At 43.6% G+C, this 25,305-nt stretch overlaps 1 protein-coding gene across 1 annotated transcript in view; it reads right to left on the reverse strand.

Moving 5' to 3' along the window:
- The window catches only part of LOC147102736 (ubiquitin carboxyl-terminal hydrolase 43-like), a 432,453-nt gene that overhangs the window by 221,641 nt on the left and 185,507 nt on the right, over positions 1-25,305 (reverse strand). Inside the window, exon 4 of the mRNA XM_085963486.1 lies at positions 7,395-7,487. Within this exon, the coding sequence (XP_085819612.1) occupies positions 7,395-7,487 (93 nt within the window). The remainder of the gene's footprint in view (positions 1-7,394; positions 7,488-25,305) is intronic.

A 25,305-nucleotide genomic window follows, 5' to 3' on the forward strand; every position in this document is an offset into this window, starting at 1 on the left:
CACCAATTTGGAAGGCGATAACACGTTCAAGGACTTTGAAGAGAAAAGTGAGGTTGCAGACGGGTGCTAGTTTGCAAGAACAGACGTGTTGCGGGTAGGCCATTTGAGGAGGTGATGTTGGTGGCTTTGAAAGAAAGGGGGACAGTACCTGAGGAGAGGGAACCATGTCCAATGTTAGCTAGCGTGGGGCCAGGAAGGAAAGATGGGTAGTCAGCATTTTCTCTTAAATTACAATCTACAAATAAACCTACAGTATTTGCAATTACTGTTTCAACTTGTCGTCGCTTGTTAGCACTTTCTACCAGCAGAGCTGTGCTTTACTCATATCTACTCTTTCACTAAATAGAGGAGAATATTGCCCTAGATGCCATTACAAAACTGCCACATCAACAATTGTGGGGTTGGAAGAATGCTGATTTCATTTGTATCATTCTATTTGTGTCAGTTAGCTGTCTGTGTCCTGAAAATCCACTTTTAAGGTCAATTGCTCCCTTTTAGGTGCAATACTCATTTTTGAATGGCTGACCGCAACATATTATGGATCATCATCAATCCAATACAAGTACAGAAATTCATGTGACATCTGTCCTCTGGACAGGTTTTTTGACACATTGTAACTTACCTTTCCCAAGCACTAAAAAAAGCCCTCCCCTCCAAGTGATTTATCTTGAGTTACGTTCAAGCAGATTTGTTAGGTCGTGAACAGATAGTAGAATCAAAGGAAGACTCATTTTAGTCGCATCGTACAATATAGAGTAATAGCATCCACTCTGAAAACTTTCCAAGTACAATTTCAAATTACAACCAAGTATGTCATTCTGTTCAGCAAGATGTTCCTTACAATTGAAAAATAGATCAACGAGTGGTTAGGATTTGGAATGCACTGCTTGTTAGGGTGAAGGATACAGATTCAACAGTAGCCTTCAAAAGGGAATTGGATAAATACTTTAAGGAGAAAAAAATTGCAGGGATATGGGGAAAAGAGTGGGACTAACTGGATTGCTCTTTGAAAGAGCTGGCGCAGACTTGATGGGCCGAATGGCCTCCTTCTGTGCTGTACTAATTTATGATTCTATAAATGTTTGAATTCTAAAGCTCTTCAAAATGCACAAGAAAGGATATTCAATATTTTTTTTAGATTTTAAACTATTCAACGTTAATATGTATCACACGTGTAGAATTATAGAAAGGAAGAGAGTATATTTGGTGTGAAATTGATATCGTGGGGTTCTGTTAAGTGAAGATTTTTTTTTTTTTTTTCAGTTACAACTTACATTCCTCTAGTGTGTTTGATGTAATAAATGACCCAAGACCCTTTATGGAGGGTCGAGGGAGGAAAGGCAGTGCCACCGAGTAAGAAGTAGACCACAAGTTGAGAAAATGGCCAAAGGCACAATCACAAAGGTATGTTTTGAGGACATTCTCACAAAAGGAATTGTAGAGTGCAAGGTCATGGTGACTGAAGATTCTGCAACCAGTGGCACAGCAAAGGGAAGACTGAATGCCAAATTTGAATATTTATGCACAATGGTTAGAAAAAAGTCTGATAAATACTTGCTTGCCCCCTTTGTATGCAATCAAAATATGAACAGAAAATAGAGAACATGGAGCATGTTAACATAACACAGTTGGAGAAATTCAACATCTCACATTTTCATTTATTTCAAAAGGACCAGCTACAACTGATTTTACAAAACAGGAGGAGGCCTGGGCCAAGCATGCAAAGGGTTGGAATTATTTGGAATGTCTACTCGTGCTGCAAATTCATATCTCCGAATGCTCAAAAATCCAATATGCTAACCTCAAGACCTCATTTGCATGCACTATAATGAATTCCTTTTCATTTCAGCATCTGCATATTTTTGGAGCAAGGTTTAAAATTTTATGAGTTCTTTTCCCTAATATTGTATTTAACTGAAAATTCACATTTCAAGTCTGCCCAGACAACCACAATAACCTTCTTAAAACCCGATTTATTGGGCAGAGCAGAGCCCACAGAATATCGGTTTCATAGGTCAAGATTTGTCAGTTTTTCTTATTTTTCCATCCATTTCATTATCGCAGTTAATTACTTCACATTTAGAAGTAATTATTGTCAGCCACAGACACAAATTAATTTTGCCCTTTTGCATTTAAAAGGCCAGTTCCTCCGCCCCAAGCCAGCTTGCATCTAGTTCGATTAGGCAGCCCAAGTTAAGCTATTTCTTCTTCCAGTTTCTATTAAACTGTTCTTGAATTATCTCAATGTTTCTGTACAAAATTGAATTGAACTGAAAACAGTGCATGCCCTACAGTCATAATCTGGGGCAAACAATGTCATTATGTACTTTTCACTATACAGTAGCTCTTTATATCCATTTCTTGTAAGCTAGTTTGACAGCACCTCCCAAACCCGTGACTTCTTCCACCTAGAAGGACAAGGGCAGCAGGCGCATGGGAACAGCACCACCTCCAAGTTCCCCTCCAAGTCACACACCATCCTGACTTAGAAGTATATCGCCGATCCTTCATCGTCGCTGGGTCAAAATCCTGGAACTCCCTACCTAACAGCAGTGTGGGAATACCTTCACCACACGAACTGCAGCGGTTCTAGAAGACGGCTCACCACCACCTTCTCAAGGGCAACTAGGGATGGGCAATAAATGCTGGCCTTGTCAGCGGCGCCCAGACCCAATAAGCGAAAAAAAGTTATGCTCCACATATAGAGAATCCATGGGGCCCTCTAACAGCTTCGCTTGCTGTAGCCTCACTGGAGCGATGATATTCTGCTCTGTTCCAGAGTTGAGTAATAACCTGGGTCGGGCTTTCCTCTTCAATACTTTTTGATGAAGGTAGCTGTAGAGCAAACTGAAGCAGTCTGTCAAAGGAATTACTTTAGAACTAAAAGTGCATGCACTCCAAATCAGAGAAGTGCAGTGGGGAAGGAAACATTTCAAAAAGAATAAGGGGTGCTATACTGATGACAAGCAATCTAATCTTTTGCTTTGTACAATGATCATACCTTTTGTCATTTAATCTCTCCTGCCTTCCAACCTATCTCAGACCTTTCCCTTTTGTTCTTTCCTCCCCTCCCGCCTTTCCCTGCCTCTGCATTTGCTTAAAATCTGTTACATCTCTAACTTTTTCCAGTCCTGACGAAAGGTCATCGACCTGAAACATTAACTCTGTTTCTCTCGCCACAGATGCTGCCTGACCCGCTGAGTATTTCCAGCATTTTCTGTTTTTACAACCTTCTTTCTTATTCATTTATACACCACATACACTGGGATTAGTACCAGAAGATGGAGGTGTCTAATTCTAGGATTTAATCCTAAATCCAGCTTGGAAGACAGATATGCCAAACCGTGCAAAATCCTTTAAGTACAGATCTAAACAACAATATGAAGTAAACACTTAGGGGGAGAAATTCAGGAGCGCCCCGTTTGAGGTGCTAACTTTTGAAAGCTGGAAAAATTAGCAGCAGGTGCTAATGATTCCCAGCTTTCTGTAAATTCGGCGTTCGCGCTGCAGGAAAGAAGTTGGGTGCTAAATCAAGCGCTCCACTTCCTTCCTGGAGCGCTAAAGGACACGGGGGGGGGGGGAAGCGGTAGTGATGCAGCGCTGCACAATGTTCCGTGCAGTGCTGCCGCGATGTGAGGATCCTTCCCTCCCTTAAAGGGAAGGGCCATGGCTGCAGGCTCTGCATTGGGACCAGTGAGCTGGTCCCCGACAGCAGCTGCGATCCAGCCCCATCAGCCTCATACACTTCAGCAGAGTGTCGGGTGGAGCGATCGCGGCCAAAAGAAACTAGAAAAAATTCAAACACTGCGTTGCAACAATTAAACTACTTACCGCGCCAACATTCCCTCTAACTTGCGCCCCCGAAGTACCTGGCCTCCCGAACAATGCCTCCTGCAGCTATCGGTGTAGTCGCCCGGCGATGCTGTAGGGGGCAGAAGCGAAGTTCGGGTCCGGGGTGCTACTGGGGCGATGCACAGGACAATGACGTCACTATCCCTGGGCGCAGGAGATCGTGGCGCGCAATGTGTTACCGCCGCAAACCTGTCGGCTAATTTTGCGGGCGTCGCTCATTCTGCCGCGCCCGGTCGGTAAGTCGTTATCGTCTCGGTGGGGGGGGGGGGGGGGGGGATAACGGGGTGCTTACAGGAGGCGCCAAGGAGGCCAATTTCTAGAGACTGTTCCAAGTGGCTCCTTTTCAGATGGAATCTGAGGCAACATCTTTGATGTTAAGTCAAGGTTTTTAAGTAAGGGGCTTTTACCTTACCTGATGATTCCTGAATATTTAGTTTATAGCATAAAATAATATATTCCACAACTAATATACAATACGTTGCACAGAAATTTAATTCCTAAAGTTTCACCATCAAAAGAAAGAAATAATTATTTAGATCCTGGTTCCCACCAACATAGTATGACTGGGCTTAAAACAGTTTACTTCAGACAGGTGTTATAGTAGGAACAAATAAGTCTCCATAATCTCCACAAATAAATGAAATTCCAAAAATAATCAGACATAAATTTACAACAGGATAAAAGAACTACTCCATTCAAAGACTCCATCAGAGCATCAAGCCCACTCGCTTGTTATAATGAAACTAGAGCAGGAAAGCAGTCACCCTGAGAGAAAGAAAACTGAGATGACATGACAATATCTGGACAGAAAAATACATAGATCTGTGAAGAATGGAATTAAGATCCCAGGCTCGTATAACAAGCCACATGAAATCTACATTACAAACCTCCTATTACAATAATTGAGACCACCAGGCCAACCAAAGCTCTATAGTGTAAACCAACAAGTTCAACCACACACATTTGACACCTCATTTACTTTACAGAGGTGCCAGTGAGAAATACTCGTTTAAGTTGGCCTCGATATCTTGAGGCAACCCTGTAAAATAAACATGCCACCATGCCAACTGCAGTATTAAAACCATCCTAGGGACCTCAGGCTACTGGTACCAAAGATAAACATCTCTATGGGTGCACATGCACTGTTGTTGCTAAATCAACCTCACACCACTGCCGATGGAACCATTTATATAATCTAAGTAGGGTAATGAACCTTTTCATCAGAGAATCTTGTCTTAATAAGCACTGGTTTGACCAAGTGTACCATCAAAATTCCTTTGAGGAACATCATGATACTTGTGCCTTTAACCCAGAGGATTTCAACAATACTTGGAGCTGAAGCTCCATTAGTGTTGCTTATGTTTATGCTTTAAGGTACAAGCTGAAAGAGGGCTGCTTGGTTGTGAAGAAAGCTAATGTTTCATGCTAGTCTTATGAAGTCGTACAGAATCTTCCTCAGCTGGTGAGTTGGATGAGAATTAGTCTCTCAAATGAGAAATAGAATGTCTTCCTTTCCCTGACTAGTTCTATATTGTCTGGCAATGTTGTGCTTCTTAAACCTGGACTGTGGGCCTAACAAAAAAGGCACTGAATTGACAACCTATATTTTATTCACGTTCAGCAGAGTAGGTACTGTAGTATGAATGAAGCAGCACTATTGCCTTTAAAAGGTTCTCAGACCAACCGTAAGAGCTGCTTTGCAGTGGTACTTCGAGGCAGAAAATCCACCAACAGCAAATATAAACGCTGCCATTTTTAGGAGGGGTCACCATTATTTTCTAAATACCTGCCAGCTAAGCCCACCAGTAGAGATCATCAGTGCTGCTTCCTGATCACAGGCCTATGCAAGCTTGACTCCGTGGTAGCACTTTTGCCTAAGGGTCAGAAGGTTTTGGGTTCAGTGGGCTGGATTTTATGAATGGAGGAGAGACTGTTGCTTGTCGTGTCAATGTCCCGCCTCCATCCCCGTCTGACCAACCTGAGGGATTTTCCTCTGATTGACCTTGTTAAGCCCGCCCTGCGGGCTCAGCAGGCCAATTAGGGAGGAAGTCACTGACAGATCACGTCAACGTCAGACTGTCGAGACTTCTTGAAACAAGAAAGGTCAGCGTTTGACAGCTCTGTGAAGCTGTCAAACACTGACATTCTCTTTAGTTTGATGAGTCATTGTTTTGAGGACTCATCAAACCTTTCAAATTTGTAAATTTCACATGGCTATTGGAACAGAGGTTCCATCAGCCATTCTGTGAAATTGACAAGCAGGATGTCAGCTCTCCCGATCCACCGCGGCTAAAGGCTGTAGGAAGAAAACAAGGTAAGTGAACACTTTTTTAAACTTATCACTCACCTTGCATACTTACCACTCCACACTTACACCAATCACTCACCTCTACACCTTACTTCCAGGTGCCTCTGACCCCCGCAGACCTCCTCCACGTCTCCTCCAACCCAGAGGGGTTCTGAGGTCGGGAAGCCTTCACTTGTGAAGGTAACGTGGCACTAATCCTATTTTCTGCCTGTTAACTACCTGTTAACAGGCAGTTAAAAGGATTAAATGCCTTTCCCGCCTCCAGGAGACGGGACCCGAAGCTGCACATCTTCCCGCCTCCTGGCAAAAGGGCACGGAGGCGGGATGGGTTCGGCTTTGCCATCCGCCCCCAATTTCTCAGAGTTTACCGGCTGTCCCGCCACCTCGGGGCTTGGAAAATCCAGCCCATTGAAAGTCATTGCAGGATTTCAGCGCATAATTTAGGTTGACAGCGCTGAGGGAACCTTGCATTGCTGGAGGTGCTATCTTTCCGATGAGAGATTAAAGGGAGGCCCTATCTGCCTGTTCATGTTTCATGTGAAAGCTCCCAATTGCACTCTTGTTGAAAAGTAGGGAGTTCTCCCAGTGTCCTAACCAACATTCATTCATCAACCAATATCAAAACAGATCGACAAGCCATTCATCTCATTACTGCTGTAGGATCTTGCCGTGTACAAATGAGTTGCTCTCTTTGCCTACATAACCACAGTAACTACATTTCAAAAGCAACTCACTGGCTGTGAAGGACCACGGGACATTCAAGGGATGTGAAAAGCACGATATAAATGCAAGTTCTTTCCTTTCTAGCTATCAGGGAAGATCCAGCAGCCAGATGTAAAATTGTAAATCTGATCCTGCAAATAGCTGCATTTGTACAAAATTACTAACATGCAATGTTTGTTAATTGGTCCACACTATGAAATTCACCTTGCAATATAAACGAGGTAGGTTGCACAGCATCAGTAGTTCCATTATAATAGAACGGCTTCCAGTAATGACGATTGCACCCTTTTGCACATCAAACAAGCGTAACATTGTGCTAACAACAGTCAACATGGAGTGTTTATCCAGACTGTTAGTAGAGGAAAGATAGGTCAATGTGGAATAATACAATGGGCCATTACTGAATATAAAATATGCAGAATTATGTAGGCTTTGCTTATCTCTACCACTTCACACACAAATGTTCATAAAAAATGAAGAAACTGTCAGCAGATGATGTCAGTAAACATACCTGGTCTGGCGAAGGGGGATGGGCAAGGAGATACACAAGAAGGGATCAAATGTGTTGCTTTGTTTAAGGCAGTGAGGGCAAGTTAAAGATGACCTGATGGAGAGAAACAAAAAGTTAATAAAAAGCAAGTGTTCAGGTTGTAAATAACCTGAAATTTTACAGCTCGACAGCCATACTTGCAGAATGCTAATTGTACCATTCCAATTAATGCATACTTGTCAACTATATGAATTAATTAACAAATACAACATTAATAGTGCATTTACCTTAGTAGTCTCTTGCAAAAATGTAAATAAGGTGGTTGTACCATTTTTAACTACACTTTGAATAAAATCTAGGTTGATGTTAGAGATGGAGGCAATCATGTTTCTTTGGAGTCACTTACAACTGCACCTCCAAACTCCCAACTTCCGAGCCATTGGCCTTCCTCTCACTATGATATTTTTGCAGGTATCTTAATTGATCAATTGCTCCCTCACCTCTACCCTTATCCCCTGGTACGGTCCTCATCTTCACCCACCCCCCCCCCCGTCCCCCAAATCCAAGGGGCGCAGACCTGAGCACAGTTGGCACACAACCAGTTTAGCCATCCATCACCAGATCTGGCTGAACCACATCAAGCACCATCTGGCCTCACTCTTCTCTGCCAAAACGTCTACTATTCCAGGATCTTCCTGAAGCGCAAAAAAAAAAAACAGCTTATTTTCTCCATGATCAAGTGTCCTTAAACACCTCTCCTCTGCCACGTTATAGGATAATGCCCTAAAAATTTACTTAAATGTGTCCTCAAAATGGAGTCCGTAGTCAGACAGGAAATGGCTAATGCTAATTAAACCATGGCCTGTGTGAAACCCTTTGTGATCAAAAGCCAGAGAAACTACAGAAGTACTTGTGCTTCATTGCTTTGGAAGTCAAGATATGCATTTGAAAAGAAGAAATCTGCACGGGTATGGGGAAAGAGCAGAGGACTGGGACTAATTGGATTGCTCTTTCAAAGAGCTGGCACAGACACAATGGGGCGAATGGCCTCTTTCTGTGTTGTATGATTCTAAGTCATCTGGGCTACCAATATGACTGTGTGAAATGATTGACACCAAATGGATTGAACTCTTCTAACACATGTGTCACTCAGACGGAGGAAGTTTACATGGAAATTAAGGAGATATAAATGGAGATTTTGACACTAAAGTTCTGTCATCAGTCCTAGTGTAGGTTCTAAGTGGGGGGGAAAAAAAGATTCGCGCCCCCTTTGGGGCGCTAACTTCGCCAAGGCGCTACTTTTAGCACCTCGAAAAAATTAACGCCCCCGCAGCCAAAATTCATCCATAGCGCCCCAAGAGGAAATATCACGGCGCTATGTGCCGCGGTACTGCAGGCCTTCCTCCCCTTCTTAAAGGGGAGGGGCCTAGTGCAGCACGACCCGGGGCCCAGCTGGGCCACCAGGGATCGGAGTGCCGGGCTCTCAGAGCGCAGCCGTCACTCCGTGGTGAGGGCTGGTCAGGAGGCCGGGGACGGCAACGGGGGGCAGGCGCTAGCAGGCGGCCAGCAACAAAAATGGCCGCCCGGCACCTCGCCTTTAATTAGCACTGCCCTGGCTGCAGGTAGGCCCCCTGACCCCGTCGGACATAGCATCTGGCGCCAAGTCAGGGGGCTCTACCGTAGATCGTGGCCAAAGCACTGCGCACGGCGATGAAATCATCACCGGCGGCGCAGCGCCGCAGGGCGCTAATAGTTACTGGCACCGCTAACCTCCTGCTAATTTCATGGGAGGCGTTGGCAGTGCCGTGCCCTAGTTGCTTTGCGCCCCATTAGCATCCTCTTAGAGCGTTAACGGGAGGCGCAAAGCAACCGAATTTTTAGGCCTAGATTTTTTAACCAGTTCTTGTAGGAGACTTTGTAGTAGAAGATGTAGGACTTCTTTGTCTATTAGGTGTAGAAGGTGTCTGCAAAATCAGAAAGTGCATCGCCAACAGGGCTCCCAGTATCCTTTTCTTGGCTCAGTGTCCATTTTTTTGATTCACCTCTTTGAAGTGCCTTGGGATACATTAAAGGCTCTATGTAAATACAAGTTATTGTTGGGTGAGCTGCTGAAGTGCTTTCATCTGCTATGTACAAACCAGCGATACAGTTTGTTGATCACTAGTCTTTACAGTCCTGCCCTATCCATTGGGCAAGCTGAAGAGGTGCAAACAGTAGATCCCCAGACCTATATACAGTACTCACCCGTGTGTCTTAACAATGCTCATTTTTACTGCACCTATGCTTAAGCTTATGATTCCCTTTCCTGGTTTATTTTGTTTGCGGCAAACCAAAGCTTCTGAGGATCTAAAGGAGCCCCTGAATCCCAAGGAATTTTGGTTACATGACATGCTTTCAGCAATCGGCTGAGCTTTGAACCTTTGAGAGTATTTTACAGGTTGGAATGCCTGGGTCCGGTGCTGTAGAAACCAGTTCACCTTTTCTTACAGCTGCAAGGGATGCAGTGACATTATAATTGTATATTAAGGCTTGTCACAACTAATGACACATGTCTCTTTATAGGTAACGTGGGATCGAATAGTTCAGGAAAATCTGGTTGAGTCGTGATTCACACAAAGTGATTCATATAATCTTGGTGTTTTGAAAAGACACTGCATAAAGCAGGAAGTAATTACAATACCAGTACTAAAACATTTCTCCAAAATAGAAAGTGAAATCTACTGTAACGATAGGCAATAATAAAACACAGTCTAACAGGGCTTCAATGTGTGAAGTGTACATCAATGCTGAAAATAAAAGCAGCAAGCAGATTCACTGCAACTGGGTTCTTTACTCCGAGCTCCGTAAACAGGTTCCAAAAACTAAAACAGTTTGTACAACTCCCTTGTGCTGGCCATGCACTGCACACATGTAATGTGAGAATCTGATGCTGGTCAACAGAAGAAGAAAATAATGGGGTGGGGGGGAAGAGGGTAAATATGAATGGAACATAAACAATTGGTGCTTCTTCTACCAGTACTAAATCAGGAGACCCTGCTACTAACACCTTGTGGCAAGTTTACATTTGTCTGTGCCGTCATCTGCACAAGACCCCCAAGTCAACTGCCAGCAATGGCACTGTAATTGAGTAAAATGGTCCACACACAACACATCACCATACCATTGGCCAATGGAGATCTGTAGGAATACATACCAGTTTGCTTCCTGGCAACTGGGTAAGAGTTTTTAATGTCAATTACAAAACTGGATAGCCTGGTTTGTTTGTGAAGCAATCTGGTTTGCAATTGAAAATATAAACATGACATCAGTTTGGGTTTGAAAATTGTATAATGTGTTTTCATGTGCAATTCAAATTGCAAGGCTAGAAACTGGTTCCATTATGGCAGATGACAAAGATATGCATGGGGAAAAGGTTTTGAACAGCAGACATTCATTAGAAAGCAGATAATGACAGAAAACTGTATTGTGGAAAGCAATTTTCACCACAGTAAGCTTTAATTTCTGTTTTTGTAATCAGCACTATAAAATACAATTAATTATAAACATTCAATTTAAAATCTATTTTAAGGTTACTCAGTGGAAATTCAATTCAAAACAGCAAAGCTGTTTAGCAGAAAAATGTTATTCCATTTTGAGTATGAATTAATGAAGGTAAATCTGAAACATAAATTGTTGATGTCAAATTGTAAAGTCTGTCAAGTAACATATCCTCTTGTTAAATTACAATGTTCATAAAGTTGAATGCCCTGACTGCATAGCTGCAAATGTTCCCGTCATCATAAATGTTGTTGTACTGGTTCACTGATCAGTTCATCTCAATCTTTGACCACACATTTTCTAAGCTGCTTTTATCTACTAGAATGGTTATATTAGAAAAATGGTGCTCAATGTAATTTTCAAGCAAGTGTGAGGTGCAGATTCAGGGCACTGGGCTAACAGTTTACTTATATCCAGTCAGAATGGCTCTGCTGAAGATCACGTTGGACTGCTGGTTCAGGTTTGGCTTTCTACACTAATAAATCGCCATGAGGCAGTCAAAGGTGGTAAACTACGGCTGGTTTGCACAGCAATAAAAGGATGGCACTGAGGGGACACCAAACAAGTGGCCGTGGAGATGCCCCTCCCTGTCTGATTGTCTTGAGGTGCTTTTATGTAATGCGAGTGCTATTGACTGGCAATGCAGAAGTCTCCTGCAGTCAACAGCACCCTAAATCCACCTTTCACAGAATCACAGAAACCCCACAGTGCAGATAGAGGCCATTTCGGCCCATCGAGCCTGCACCGACGCATATCCCACCCGATCCCCGTAACCCCTACACCAACGCATATCCCACCCTATCCCCGTAACCCCACGTATTTAATCCCACTAACACTAAGGGTCAATTTATCATAGCCAATCAACCTAACCCGCACATCTTTGGACTGTGGGAGGAAACCGGAGCACCCGGAGGAAACCCACGCAAACACGGGGAGAATGTGCAAACTCCACACAGACAGTCGCCCGAGGCCGGATTCGAACCCGGGTCCCTGGTGCTGTGAGGCAACAGTGCTAACCACTTTATATTAGTTGTCTTTTTAAGTATTCCAGGTTCCTAGTTTCAGAGAGCCAGCTCCTGGTATTTCTGGTGTTCAATCCCGTTTCAGTAAACTGCTAACCCATAAATGCAGCAACTGAAACTGGATTTAACAGCATAAATGCTGCAGCCAGCTCAAGGACACCAGGTCCCTGGAACCCAATTTAAAAGTACACCAATGTAAATTGCCCTTAAAAGATAAAACTTAGGCATGCTGGTAAAATATGTTGAGTTATTTCAGTGGATAAACATGTTTGTGGCATAACTTAAAATGGCATCATGATGAAAGCATGCATGATACACTTAGCAGACTCGATGGGGATAATTTTGACTTTGGGCAATAGTGCAAAACAGAGATGGTATAGGATTAGCCACTCGTTATACAGCTCTCCTATATAGAACAGGCGGCTAATCCGGACATTGCCCCCTTTTACACTATCGCCCAATGTCAAAATTACTACCATTGTCTGTTCCCAGGCCCACAACTCCAATTTTGTTAGTGAAGAATCATTTACATTGCTCTTGGATTCCACGCTTTTGTAGCTAGTCTATTCACAACCTCAATGTCTGTTCAACCCCGAGCTGAGCTTCTGAACCTACTTCTCCATCACAGACTGCGTACTTCCGTCTCCATAAAATTGCTCGCCTCTGGCCCAATTCAACACGTCGTCACGGAAACCATCATACATGCCTTTTGTCACCTCCATATTTGAGTAACTCCAATGATCTCCAAGCCAGCCTCCCATCCTCCACCCTCAGTAAATGCCAGCTCATCCAAAACTTTCAGGCACCAAATCCTTCTCATCCATCATCCACATCCATGCTACATAGAAGATAGGAGCAGGAGTAGGCCATTTGGCCCTTCGAGCCTGCTCCGCCATTCAATGAGATCATGGCTGATCATCCAAATTCAGTACCCTGTCCCTGCCTTCTCCCCATATCCCTTGATCCCTTTAGCCTTAAGAAATATATCCAACTCTTTTTGAATATACTTAATGAACTGGCCTCCACCGCCCTCTGTGGCAGAGAATTCCACAGGTTCACCACTCTCTGGGTGAAGAAATTCCTCCTCATTTCAGTCCTAAATGGCTTACCCCTTATCCTTAGACTATGACCCCTGGTTCTGGACGCCCCGGCCATCATAAACATCCTTCCTGCATCTAGTCTGTCCAGGCCTGACAGAATTTTATAGGTTTCGATGAGATCCCCTCTCAATCTTCTAAACTCCAGTGAGTATAATCCCAATCGACACAATCTCTCCTCATACGTCATTCCTGCCATCCCAGGTATCAGCCTGGTGAATCTTCGCTGCACTCCTTCCATGGCAAGAACGTCCTTCCTCAGGTAAGGCGACCAAAACTGCACACAATACTCAAGGTGCGGTCTCACCAAGGCCCTGTACAACTGTAGCAAGACATCCTTGTTCCTATACTCGAACCCTCTTGCTACGAAGGCCAACATACCATTTGCCTTCTTAACCGCCTGCTGCACCTGCATGCTTACCTTCAACAACTGGTGCACAAGAACACCCAGGTCTCTTTGCACTTCCCCTTCTCCCAGTCTATTGCTATTCAAATAATAATCTGCCTTCCTGTTTTTGCCACCAAAGTGGATAACCTCACATTTATCCACATTATAGTGCATTTGCCATGTTTCTGCCCAATCACCCAATCTGTCCAAATCGTACTGGAGTTTCACGACATCCTCCTCACAGCTTACCCTCCCACCCAGCTTTGTGTCGCTGACTTACATTGGCTCCCATTCCCCCAGTGCCTCAAATTCTGGCCGCGTGTGCACCTCCTTGTTTGATGGCTTCCGCTACACCCACTCTCGAATTCCCTCTCCCTCTCCTCCTTAAAAGCCATCTCTGATCAAGCATTTCATCAGCCCTCTTAACCTCTCCTCCTTTAGCTTGGCATCCCAGGCGCCTCACACCTCTGTGAAGTACCTCAGGACATTTTTCTATGCTGGAGGTGTTGTATAAATGCAAGTTGTTGTGCTCCATTTTCCAAATCCAAACAGAGCCAATAAACGAAGTAAATATGAGAGTGGCGCATGAAACTCATTCTGGGGTCATTCTCCTGCAATCCACATATAATGTAAAAGGACCTTTAATGACTACAATCCCAACACAAAACAGGCAGAGTTATGTCATAATAATTAGTTTATTGGGAATGGGAGCATCATGCTTATGTTAATGGACCAGTAATCCAGAGGCCTGGACTAACATTCGGAGATGAGAGTTCAAATCCTACCACGGCATCTGGGAAATTTAAATTCAATTAAATAAATCTGGAATAAAAATCTAGTATCAGTAATGGTGGCCATGAAACTACCGGATTGTCGTAAAAATCCATCTGGTTCGCTAATGTTCTTTAGGGAAGGAAATCTGCCGTCCTTACCCGGTCTGGCCTATGTGTGACTCCAGACCCACAGCAATGTGGCTGACTCTTAACTGCCCTCTGAAATGGCCTAGCAAGCCACACAGTTGTATTCAAGGCGGCGGCTCACCACCACCTTCTCGAGGGCAATTAGGGATGGGCAATAAATGCTGGCCTTGCCGGCAACGTCCACTTCTTGTGAACGAATTTAAAAAAAAACTGCACAGTAGCCTGAATCACTCACTGCGCAGGTCAACATTATGTAGCTTGCTGCTCTCAGGATGTTTATTTTCATGCTGAAGTCGATTTTTGCTTCCACACAGCTGTTGTGAGGAACTCAGATTAATTTACACCCCCGGGATACAGGCAACATATGCAAATTTTGATCCGAGTAAAAAATAAATTAAATACAACACCCACAAATGTGTTGTTGTGAGCCCAGATTTTTCACAGTGCATCCTTAATTGCAAACATTTAACACTAATAAATCCTCAAGTCCCAGCTCTATGTAAAAGAGTAGATGCCTGTATATTGTACCATTCCTGGGTGTCTCTTGTGTTTAAACATGTGCTTCACCTTTAGTAGTTTTGCTCTATGTACTGGCGTTCTCTCTTTTTATATTATGTAATCTTGGTTATTCTCTCACATCTATTCATCCCCCTGCCCACGTGTACTGTTCCCAACCTGTATCTCCCCCTAGGAATTCATTGTCTACTTATTTTCATTCTGATTCCTTTCTCTGAAAATTATCTTGACACTTATTGATCATCACTTCCTTCCACAGAATGGTGACAACTCAATAAACTGAAAAGGACACTAAATTGTTACTACCAACTTCGGGGAAGGTTCATCATTGGCGGTATGATGGACCAGGGAACATAATGCTACAGTCACTGGGAAGGTCATTAATGGTTATCAAAGTTGTAGCAGTTGTGACAAAAATATTGGTACAGCTAAATAATGCTCCCTATATAGTTGAAAAATGTTCAGATCTTGAAGATTTAAGTCACACACTTTATAAGTGTTAAAAGTGACGATGCGCTATTTCCCCCAAGTCTATTTATTGGAAACAATATACTCCATGGGTGAAAGCCAATTAACCTTTCAAACCACAATATTATCATTTATTCAAAGGACACTTGGCACACAATAGTGCAATCAATATTCAAAGGACAACACCTTTTGACTTACGAACTGAGAAACGTTACTGCCAATAAATCAGTCTCCACTAAAAACTGTCCAAAATATTGCTTCTGAAAAGCTACTGAAGCAGCTGCCTGGGCTGGCTCGACGCTGGCCATTACCCGCTCCACACAGAAATGGACTCCCTTATTTCTGATCACGGAACGGCATTGATGAGGACCATGGAGACATCCAAGGCCTATTCAATCAGAACTTCTTTGATAAATGAGGAAGCGAGGGAGTTAGCTAAAATGACTAGAGAGAAAAAAAAAACTATGCTAGGAACTTTGTTGGCGACTAGTTAGTGATACTTGTACATAGAAAAATTATTTTGCAAATATATATTCTTTGCATCAGACAGCTGCAGTGCTCGTTTCCCTCAGAGCCCGAAAGTAAACAGATCTGTAGCGAATTGAAGGCAAAGGAAAATAGTTTTGCACCGAGGGAAATATTGTCTGCAAAATGTTTTTGGCAGTTATCTATAGCACTGCCTCTACCTCATATCGTAACAAATTGTGTCGTTTAGCGGACGTTCCCACAAATATGTAATTTCTGTGACTCAAAATCACAGAAAAGGAGTAGTCCAGTTCAGTGTTCCCCCCAATTGTTTGGGGGGGGCGGGGGGGGCGCAACCCTTTAACGGGCTGCGCGGCCCATTCAAAGTTTCACGCATGCGCGAAATTTCATATTGGTGAAACCGGTCCCGGGTTGCAAGGCTTAGAGGGAACGTTGATCCAGTCTTCGTGCTGTTTAAATCCCCAGCTTTGTGGTTTCCTGTTGACTCTCTCCAGTTACACCTGTAGGTCACGATTAACTTGAATGCAAGGGCATTTTCACCTATGCTGTAAATCTGGTCTGCACTGCATTTCTCCTCTGCACGCATGCTGCTCAGGCAAGACCATCAACAACTGATTTCATCTCCTTTGAAAGTGTAATCATCTTCAATGAAAAATCTCAATGCCAGCAGCACAGGCAGGCATCAGAACGAATCCAGGAATTCTTGCACAGACTGTTTGGCCCAACCAATCTGCATTGATACATATCCATCATAGGAGCACCAGTCCCAATCTCATGGGCCTGCTATATCCTCATATTCCTTTATTCATTTTTCTTTCAACCAACTAAACAACCTTTTCATACCTATAAAGTATTTAATTGGCTGCAAAACGCTTTGGGACGTCCAGTGGCCGTGAAAGGCGCTATATAAATGCAAGTCTTTCTTCTTTCAAAATGTTGACATGGGGTATCCGTGTCAATCTGCAATCCACCGCCTCACAGCCCTGGTGTAAAAAAAAGTTTCTTCTCTGTTCTTGGGACCTAGAATCCTTGTGTGGAACAGTTCAGCCTGGGGTTTTACTTCATGACCTGCACGTCAGAACATCAGTAGCTCTTTGTAAACCTTTACCTGCCATCCCCTGCTTAATATATTTACACCCCAGTCCAGATTTGGAGTCTAATGTTTACAGGTTATCCCTCGTTTTCTGGTAAATCTATCTGCCCAATTCAGCCCAGATATCCTGTGGCCAGTGTAAACTGTGAATCACTTCTCTCCCTTTCTAATGCACTCAACTGCCCCAACTTCTCCTTCGTGGTGTACTGCTTTCTTTCTGGGGAAGATGTGATGCAAAAACAGCACAATAGCAGTAGAATGAATGTCCCAACACCTTAGTTTATTGACATTTAATGTCGCGGATCAATAGCTGACTGAGTAACGGACACTCCACAGACTAGCAAACAACGTGAACTCCCAATATAGCTAAAGTGCATCAATTGTAGCCCTTATGCCTTTCATGGATATTGATCAATAGCACACTGCATGACAGACATTGCAGAGAACAGCAGACTTACCAAGGCATTAAAACGCTCGGTTTAATCTTAATGTAGTTTAATCATTAATCAATTGTAGTGTTCATTCATTGAATTTCATTAATTGAAATTTGAACATGTGGCAGCTAGATTGTCAACTGATTTTATTTCCCCTGAAGGCGTAACATTTTTTAATACCAAATCTTTTTTACTGGCATCGCATTAGCCACCAGGCAGTGTCCAAGGTGTTTAATTATTGTTTGCAGCTCAGCCTGCCTCTTCATTTATGTCCCATTCATTAGTAGATCTTCCACTAAAACAGATTTAACAAGGTGCAAATTGCTCTGTTAATCCCTTTAACTACTCAACTGCAAAAAAAACCCTGTGTGACCATTTTAAAACTGAAAGATAGTGAAAAAAGTGTTGCACCATGCTCCACACAACATATCGGCCCAGATTCTCCTGGAAACTGGCGCCATTAGTGGCGTATCTACGTGGTTGTGACCTTCAATCGACACAAAAGAAAAAGAGTAAATTATAAAGTAAGTAACTTATCCCATCACTTACGGCACTCCACTTTTTCCTGCGACTTTGCACTGCACCGCCGTACCCTACGTCTTGTTGGAAGCCAATTTTCATAGCTCCACCTCCCACTCAAACAACAGCAATCCCGATTTTGCTGGATTCTCGCCATTTTTCACACTGTTGCCACTTAGACTTAAACATAATGGCTCTGGTGGCCTGGCAGAGGCGTGTTTTATAGCTAATGTATCATTTCGTTTTTTAATTGCTTAAAACGATTAAACACGAGCCAGTCCGAGGCTCAGCAAACCCATGGAATCTCCATAATCAAATTCATGACGTGCTCTAAACAGAAACAGGCTGACCAATTCCGCAGAGAGGAGATGGGCCTGGTGGGAGGAGCACTTCAGGCAAGTGCCATACTTTGAGTTTGCATTTAAAAAAAATTCTAAAACTTAAATTTGCCACCCAGTTGATGGATTTGTGGAATCGCCGAGAGAAAATGGCCACGCTGCCTCCGATTTCCCGCCATCCTCGCTGCAGCATATTCTAATTCCAGATGCAGAGACGTTCATCGACAGCGAGATCGGCATGTTAAATGGGCCGGATTTTGCGGTAGAAATAACGGTGAGGCTGTTACATCGTCAGATTGTAATTCATGTCTGAACTGTATCTGGGCAGGAGTATGTTAACTGTCTTTTCACGTACCCAGTAATACCATTTTCAGATAGAAAAAGCTGATTTGGTGCTACTTTCATTTCTCTTTGGCATAGGATACAGCAGATAAGTTATTATACACTCATGCAGGTTAGGAGGAGGGTTGGACTTTGATGTGATACTGCATTACTATAGCTGGTCTATTTGATGATATGGAAAGCAGACATACACTTATCTGCCATTTAAATGTATTGAATATATTTTCTCTCATAATTCAAGCATAATTGTGTTGTATAAGGTATGTCAAGGTCCACAAACAAACAAACTAGATTAGGTTTTCCTTTAGTTTATGTCTAACAGGAACCAATTTTTGAGCACTGCTAAGTACAAGATCAACTACCTACAATAGACAAAATCCTATGTCCGTCAGAGAGAAACAATATTGATTTGCAGTAATTCACTGATGCTATTATAGGTTTTACAGTGTGTCAGCAAATCCAGCAATTACATACAGTACTGTACCTGGTATTCAGGACAGCCCTTAATCTAATTGCACATACCGTACTAGAAATAGAATACTAAATTGGGGATGAGAGTAAAATTTGCCAACTGTATGGATTTGAAGACCTGCTTTTTGATGGATCGCTTTCATCCACAAGTAGCAATACTAAAATACCTCCACTTAATCTTTTCATTAGATTTTTTAACTACTTCACACAAGACTGAGAAACATCTTTAATACTGCAAAGCAAGGCTATTGTAGCAAGCCTTGTGGCATAAACACTGACCAAGAAATGACTGCAAATGGAACCACAAAAGGCAGATGAAAATCAAAAGCTTCACACATTGTTACCTGATGTGCATCATTACCCATTCTCAAAACACAATATCAATGAGCAGCTAAGCATAAATCATATAATCTTATTTATTCAAACCGTTGTCTAAAACATATTTCCAAAAGTAGGTAAATTGCCAGTATCTATTTCAAATCTACATTTTCTTTATATCTTTATTATATTTCAGGTAAGGCACTACAATTGGCATCCCTGGTTAAGAGGGGGACAAAATTGGCTCATGTTGCCAACTTGCCATTTTCTGATCACTATCCAGTAACCCCCTTTTGGAAGTGCACGTGTAGACACTGAGTGAGCATAGGCGACTGGCAGCAAAACCAGAGGCGACATGAGGAAAAGCTTCTTTACGCAGCGAGTGGTTAGGATTTGGAATGCACTGCCTGATAGAGTGGTGGAAACAGTTTCATTCGTAGCTTTCAAAAGGGAATTGGATAAATACTTGAAGGGGAAAAAATTGCAGGGATTCGGGGAAAGAGCGGGGGAGTGAGACAAATTGGACTGCGCTTCGCAAGAGCCAGCGCAGACTCGATAGGCCAAATGACCTCCTTCTGTGCCATACTATTCTAAAAAGAACGACTTGCATTTATATAATGCTTTTCACGATCTCGGGACACCCTAAAACACTTTACAGCCAATTAAGTACTTTTGAAGTGTAGTCACTGCTGTATGTAGTAGGAAACACAGCAGCCAATTTGCACACACAAACAACAATGTGATAATAACCAGATAATCTGTTTTTTTGTTATGTTGATTGAGGGATAAAAATTGACCAGGACGCCAGGGACGTAGAATCCCTCCACACCTCCATCCCCACCAGGATGACCTGAGGGCGCTCCGCTTCTTCCTTGAACAGAGGCCCAACCAGTCCCCATCCACCACCACCCTCCTCCGCCTGGCTGAACTTGTTCTCACATTGAACAACTTCTCCTTTGACTCCACTCATTTCCTCCAAATCAAAGGTGTTGCTATGGGTACACGCATGGGTCCTAGCTATGCCTGCCTTTTTGTGGGATATATGGAACACACTTTGTTCCAGTCCTACTCGGGTCCCCTCCCTCACCTCTTTTTCCGGTACATTGATGACTGTATCAGTGCCGTTTCCTGCTCTCGCCCTGAACTAGACAATTTCATTCACTTTGCCTCCAATTTCCACCCTTTCCTCACCTTCACATGGTCCATCTCCGACTCTTCCCTTCCCTTCCTCAACTTCTCCGTCTCTATCTCTGGGGATAGGTTATTGACAAACATTCACTGCAAGCCCACTGACTCCCACAGCCACCTGGACTACACTTCCTCCCACCCCGCCTCCTGTAAGGACTCAATTCCATTCTCCCAGTTTCTCCGTCTCCGCTGCATCTGCTCCGACGATGCCACCTTCCACACCGTCTTCCTTTTTCCTCAACCGAGAATTCCCCTCTACCGTGGTTGACATGGCCCTCAACCGTGTCCGTTCTATCTCCCGCACTTCTGCCCTCACCCATGCACCTCCCTCCCGGAACCACGATAAGGTTCCCCTTGTCCTCACTTTTCACCCCACCAGCCTCCACATTCAACGGATCATCCTCCGCCATTTTCGCCACCTCCAACGTGATCCCACCACCAAACGCAACTTCCCCTCCCCTCCCAGCATTCCGTAGGGACCGCTCCCTCCGAGACACCCTAGTCCACTCCTCTATCACCCCCAGCATCCCTTCCCCTTTGCCCGGCACCTTCCCGTGCAAGCGCAGGAGATGCAACACCTGCCCTTATACCTCCCCCTTCCCACTGTCCAGGGCCCCAAACACCCCTTCCAGGTGAAACAGCGATTTACTTGTACTTCTTGCAATCTAGTATACTGTATTCGCTACTCACGATGTGGCATAGTGGTTAGCACTGTTGCCTCACAGCGCCAGGGACCCGGGTTCGAATCCGGCCTCGGGTGACTGTCTGTGTGGAGTTTGCACATTCTCCCCGTGTTTGCGTGGGTTTCCTCCGGGTGCTCCGGTTTCCTCCCACAGTCCAAAGATGTGCGGGTTAGGTTGATTGGCCATGATAAATTGACCCTTAGTGTTAGGGGGATTAAATACGTGGGGTTACGGGGATAGGGTGGGATATGTGTTGGTATAGGGGTTACGGGGATCGGGTGGGATATGTGTCGGTGCAGGCTCGATGGGCCGAAATAGCCTCTATCTGCACTGTGGGGTTTCTGTGATTCTGTGAAACGCAGATTGGGTGACCGGTTTGCGGAACACCTCCGTTCAGTCCGTAAGGATGACCCCGAGCTTCCGGTCGCCTGTCATTTTAATTCACCGCCCCATTCCCACTCGACCTCACCGTACTCGGGCTCTTGCATTGCTCCATGGAATCCCAGCGTAAGCTCGAGCAACAGCACCTCCGCTTCCGATTAGGCACTTTACAGCCTTCCGGTCTCAATATCGAGTTCAACAATTTCAGATCATAACCTCGGCCCCCATTACATTTTTACATATATTTTTTATCCACACCTTTGTTTTCTGCCCTTCCCCCTTTTTCTCTCTCCCACATGGCAGCTGTCTCCAATTCTGCCAGCGCATTTCACACCTAGCCTAGAGCCGTCTTTTGTCTCTTTACTAGTCCGATCACCATCTCGTCTCATTTTGAATACCTCTTAATGTCTCTTCACTTCTCTCTTGTTCTTTCATCCTTATTTCCCAGCCCCCAAACTGGCCTTTTAATCGGTTTCATTTCCTGTGTTTTTTCAGTCCTGACGAAGGGTTGCGACCCGAAACGTTGACTATTTCTCTCTGCACGGATGTTGCCTGGCCTGCTGAGTTTTTCCAGCATTTTCTGTTGTTATTTTGGATTTCTAGCATCCGCAGTATTTTGCTATCGTACCGGGGATAACTCTCCTGCTCTTCTTCGAAATAGTGCCATGGGATCTTTTACATCCACCTAATCATCCGAAAGACGGCACCTCAGACAGTGCAGCACCCCCTCAGCACTGCACTGGAGTGTCAGCCTAGATTTTTGTGCTCAAGTCTTTGAAGTGGGGCTTGAACCCACAACCTACTGACTCAGAGGCAAGGGTGCTACCCACTGAGACACAGCTGATTCTATGATAGGATCAAGCTTAACTACAATGTTCCAATGGTTAAATAACTTGCAAACACTCAACAATAAGGTATGTGCACAAATTTGACGACTTGAACAAGGTGCGGGAACATAACTGGCATCCGTGGAACCATACCTCAGCAAAAAGCCAACATCTGTGACAGAGGAGAAGGGGAGGTATGTAAATTGGAGAGAAATAACATTGTAAATTGGAGAGAAATAACATTGCAACATTAAACACATTTGGTTCCTTCCTACAAACCTACAATTGTTAGTGTGCACGGCCAGTAAAACTGTCCCTTGACAAATGTATATAACTATAGAGAGATAGATAACACAGATGTGACATTCTGAAAGAGTAACCCAACTTTCATTGAAACCAAAAAGGTTTAATAAATCTGCCAAACAAAAGTGCTAAAGTAAATGTCTAAAAATAAATCCGTGTGTTGTGGGTTTTATTTAATTGCAACTTCTGATAGGGAGGATACCAGGAGAAATCATATTTTTCCAGCAACCTTTTGTCATTGTGGTGTTTTAAATGCTAAATGAAGGAAAATTCTATTCCAGGATTTATTGGATACAGTTAGCTCCACTTAAATTTCTGATCTGCAACTGCTGAAATTCACATCAGGACTTGAGTTCATTATCTTGCCCGACACTCTAATGCAGTATCGAGTAAGCGCCGCATTGTTGGAGGTCTTGTCCCTTGGGTAAGATGTTAAACTAAGATCCTGTCTGCCTGTTCAGGTGGCCGTTAAAGACCCCAAGGCTGTTTGAAAGAAAGACGAGTTCTTCTGGTGTCCTGGCCAACATTACTCCCTCAACGACCACCATAAAATAAAGAAACATAGAAGATCGGAGCAGGAGTAGGCCATTCGGCCCTTCGAGCCTGCTCCGCCATTCAATGTGATCATGGCTGATCATCCAAATTCAGTACCCTGTCCCTGCTTTCTCCCCATACCCCTTGATCCCTTTAGCCTTAAGAAATATATCCAACTCCTTCTTGAATATATTTATTAAATTGGCCTCTACTGCCTTCTGTGGTAGAGAATTCCGCAGGTTCACCACACTCTGGGTGAAGAAATTCCTCCTCATTTCTGTCCTAAATGGCATAGCCTTTATCTTTAGACTGTGACCCCTGGTTCTGGACACCCCGACCATCGGGAACATCCTTCCTGCATCTAGTCTGTCCAGTCCTGTCAGAATTTTATAAGTTTCAATGAGATCCCCTCTCATTCTTCAAACTCCAGCGAGTACAAGCCCAATCGACCCACTCTCTCCTCATACGTCATTCCTGCCATCCCAGGTATCAGCCTGGTGAATCTTCGCTGAACTCCTTCCATGGCAAGAACATCCTTCCTCAGATAAGGCGACCAAAACTGCACACAATACTCAGATGTGGTCTCACCAAGGCCCTGTACAACTGCAGCAAGACATCCTTGTTCCTGTACTCAAACCCTCTCGCTACGAAGGCCAACATACCATTTGCCTTCTTAACTGCCTGCTGCACCTGCATGCTTACCTTCAGCGACTGGTGCACAAGGACACCCAGGTCTCGTTGCACTTCCCCTTCGCCCAATCTATTGCCATTCAGATAATAATCTGCCTTCCTGTTTTTGCCACCAAAGTGGATAACCTCACATTTATCCATGTTATATTGCATCTGCCATGCTTCTGCCCAATCACCCAACCTGTCCAAATCATCCTGGAGTTTCTCGGCATCCTCCTCACAGCACACACGCCCACCCAGCTTTGTGTCGTCTGCAAATCTGGAGATATTACATCTAGTTCCCTTGTCTAGATCATTAATATATATTGTGAATAGCTGGGGTCCAAGGACCGATCCCTGCAGTACCCCACTAGTCACTGCCTGCCACTCGGAAAAAGACCCGTTTATTCCAACTCTTTGCTTTGTCTGCCAACCAGTTTTCTATCCAAGTCAATACCTTGCCCCCAATCCCATGTGCCTTAACTTTACACGCTAACCTCTTATGCGGGACCTTATCGAAAGCCTTCTGAATGTCCAAATATACCACATCCACTGGTTCTCCCTTATCTATTTTACCAGTTACATCCTCAAAAAATTCCAGTAGATTAGTCAAGCACGATTTACCTTTTGTAAATCCATGTTGACTTTGTCTGATCCTGTCACTGTTTTCCAAGTGCTCTGCTATTACATCCTTTATAACGAACTCTAGCATTTTCCCCACTACCGATGTCAGGCTTACCGATGATTAATGGTCATTCACCTCATGGCCATTTGCCTACAAAACAAGCCACTTTGAGATGTTTCAACAACATGAAAGCACTCTCAGTAAAGTCGTTTTTTCTTCCAATTCTGTCCAAATAAATAAACAGCACAAGTCATGATTTTTCCAATCGGCACCATTGTGTTCACTCCTCTTTAATGAATCATTTGTTATGGGAATATCAGAGACTGGAACACAACATTAACAGACTTACAAATTAAATGATACATTTGTTAAAACATACTTTGTTATTTGAACAATTTACCACAATAGTGAATTTAAAAAACAGTATGGGGCAGATAACATTTTGGAAACTATCTTGTCACAATCAAATACAAGAAATATAAAAATTAACATTATATCATGCATCAGGAATTCAGGTACAATGTTTTAATTTTCCCCAAGTTCTGTTGTTAACAAGTATTAACAGTGCTTGTGTTTGCTGCACATCACGTGATTGCTGCAGGCCCAAAGACTATGGCTGAGAATTTTGACTGGACCTGTACCCGCTCTGCCGCTGTAACTTTGCCGGAAGTGTGGCAGAAACTTTATGCGCATAAGTAGGATTTCTGCTGCGCTGATAGCCAAGTTATAGGAGCGGTTCCAAGGAAATTCCTAACCTAATTATTTACTACCTC

Source organism: Somniosus microcephalus, chromosome 21, assembly GCF_052327205.1.
Source record: "Somniosus microcephalus isolate GS21.2 chromosome 21, FLI_Smic_1.0, whole genome shotgun sequence".
Taxonomy (NCBI): domain Eukaryota; kingdom Metazoa; phylum Chordata; class Chondrichthyes; order Squaliformes; family Somniosidae; genus Somniosus; species Somniosus microcephalus.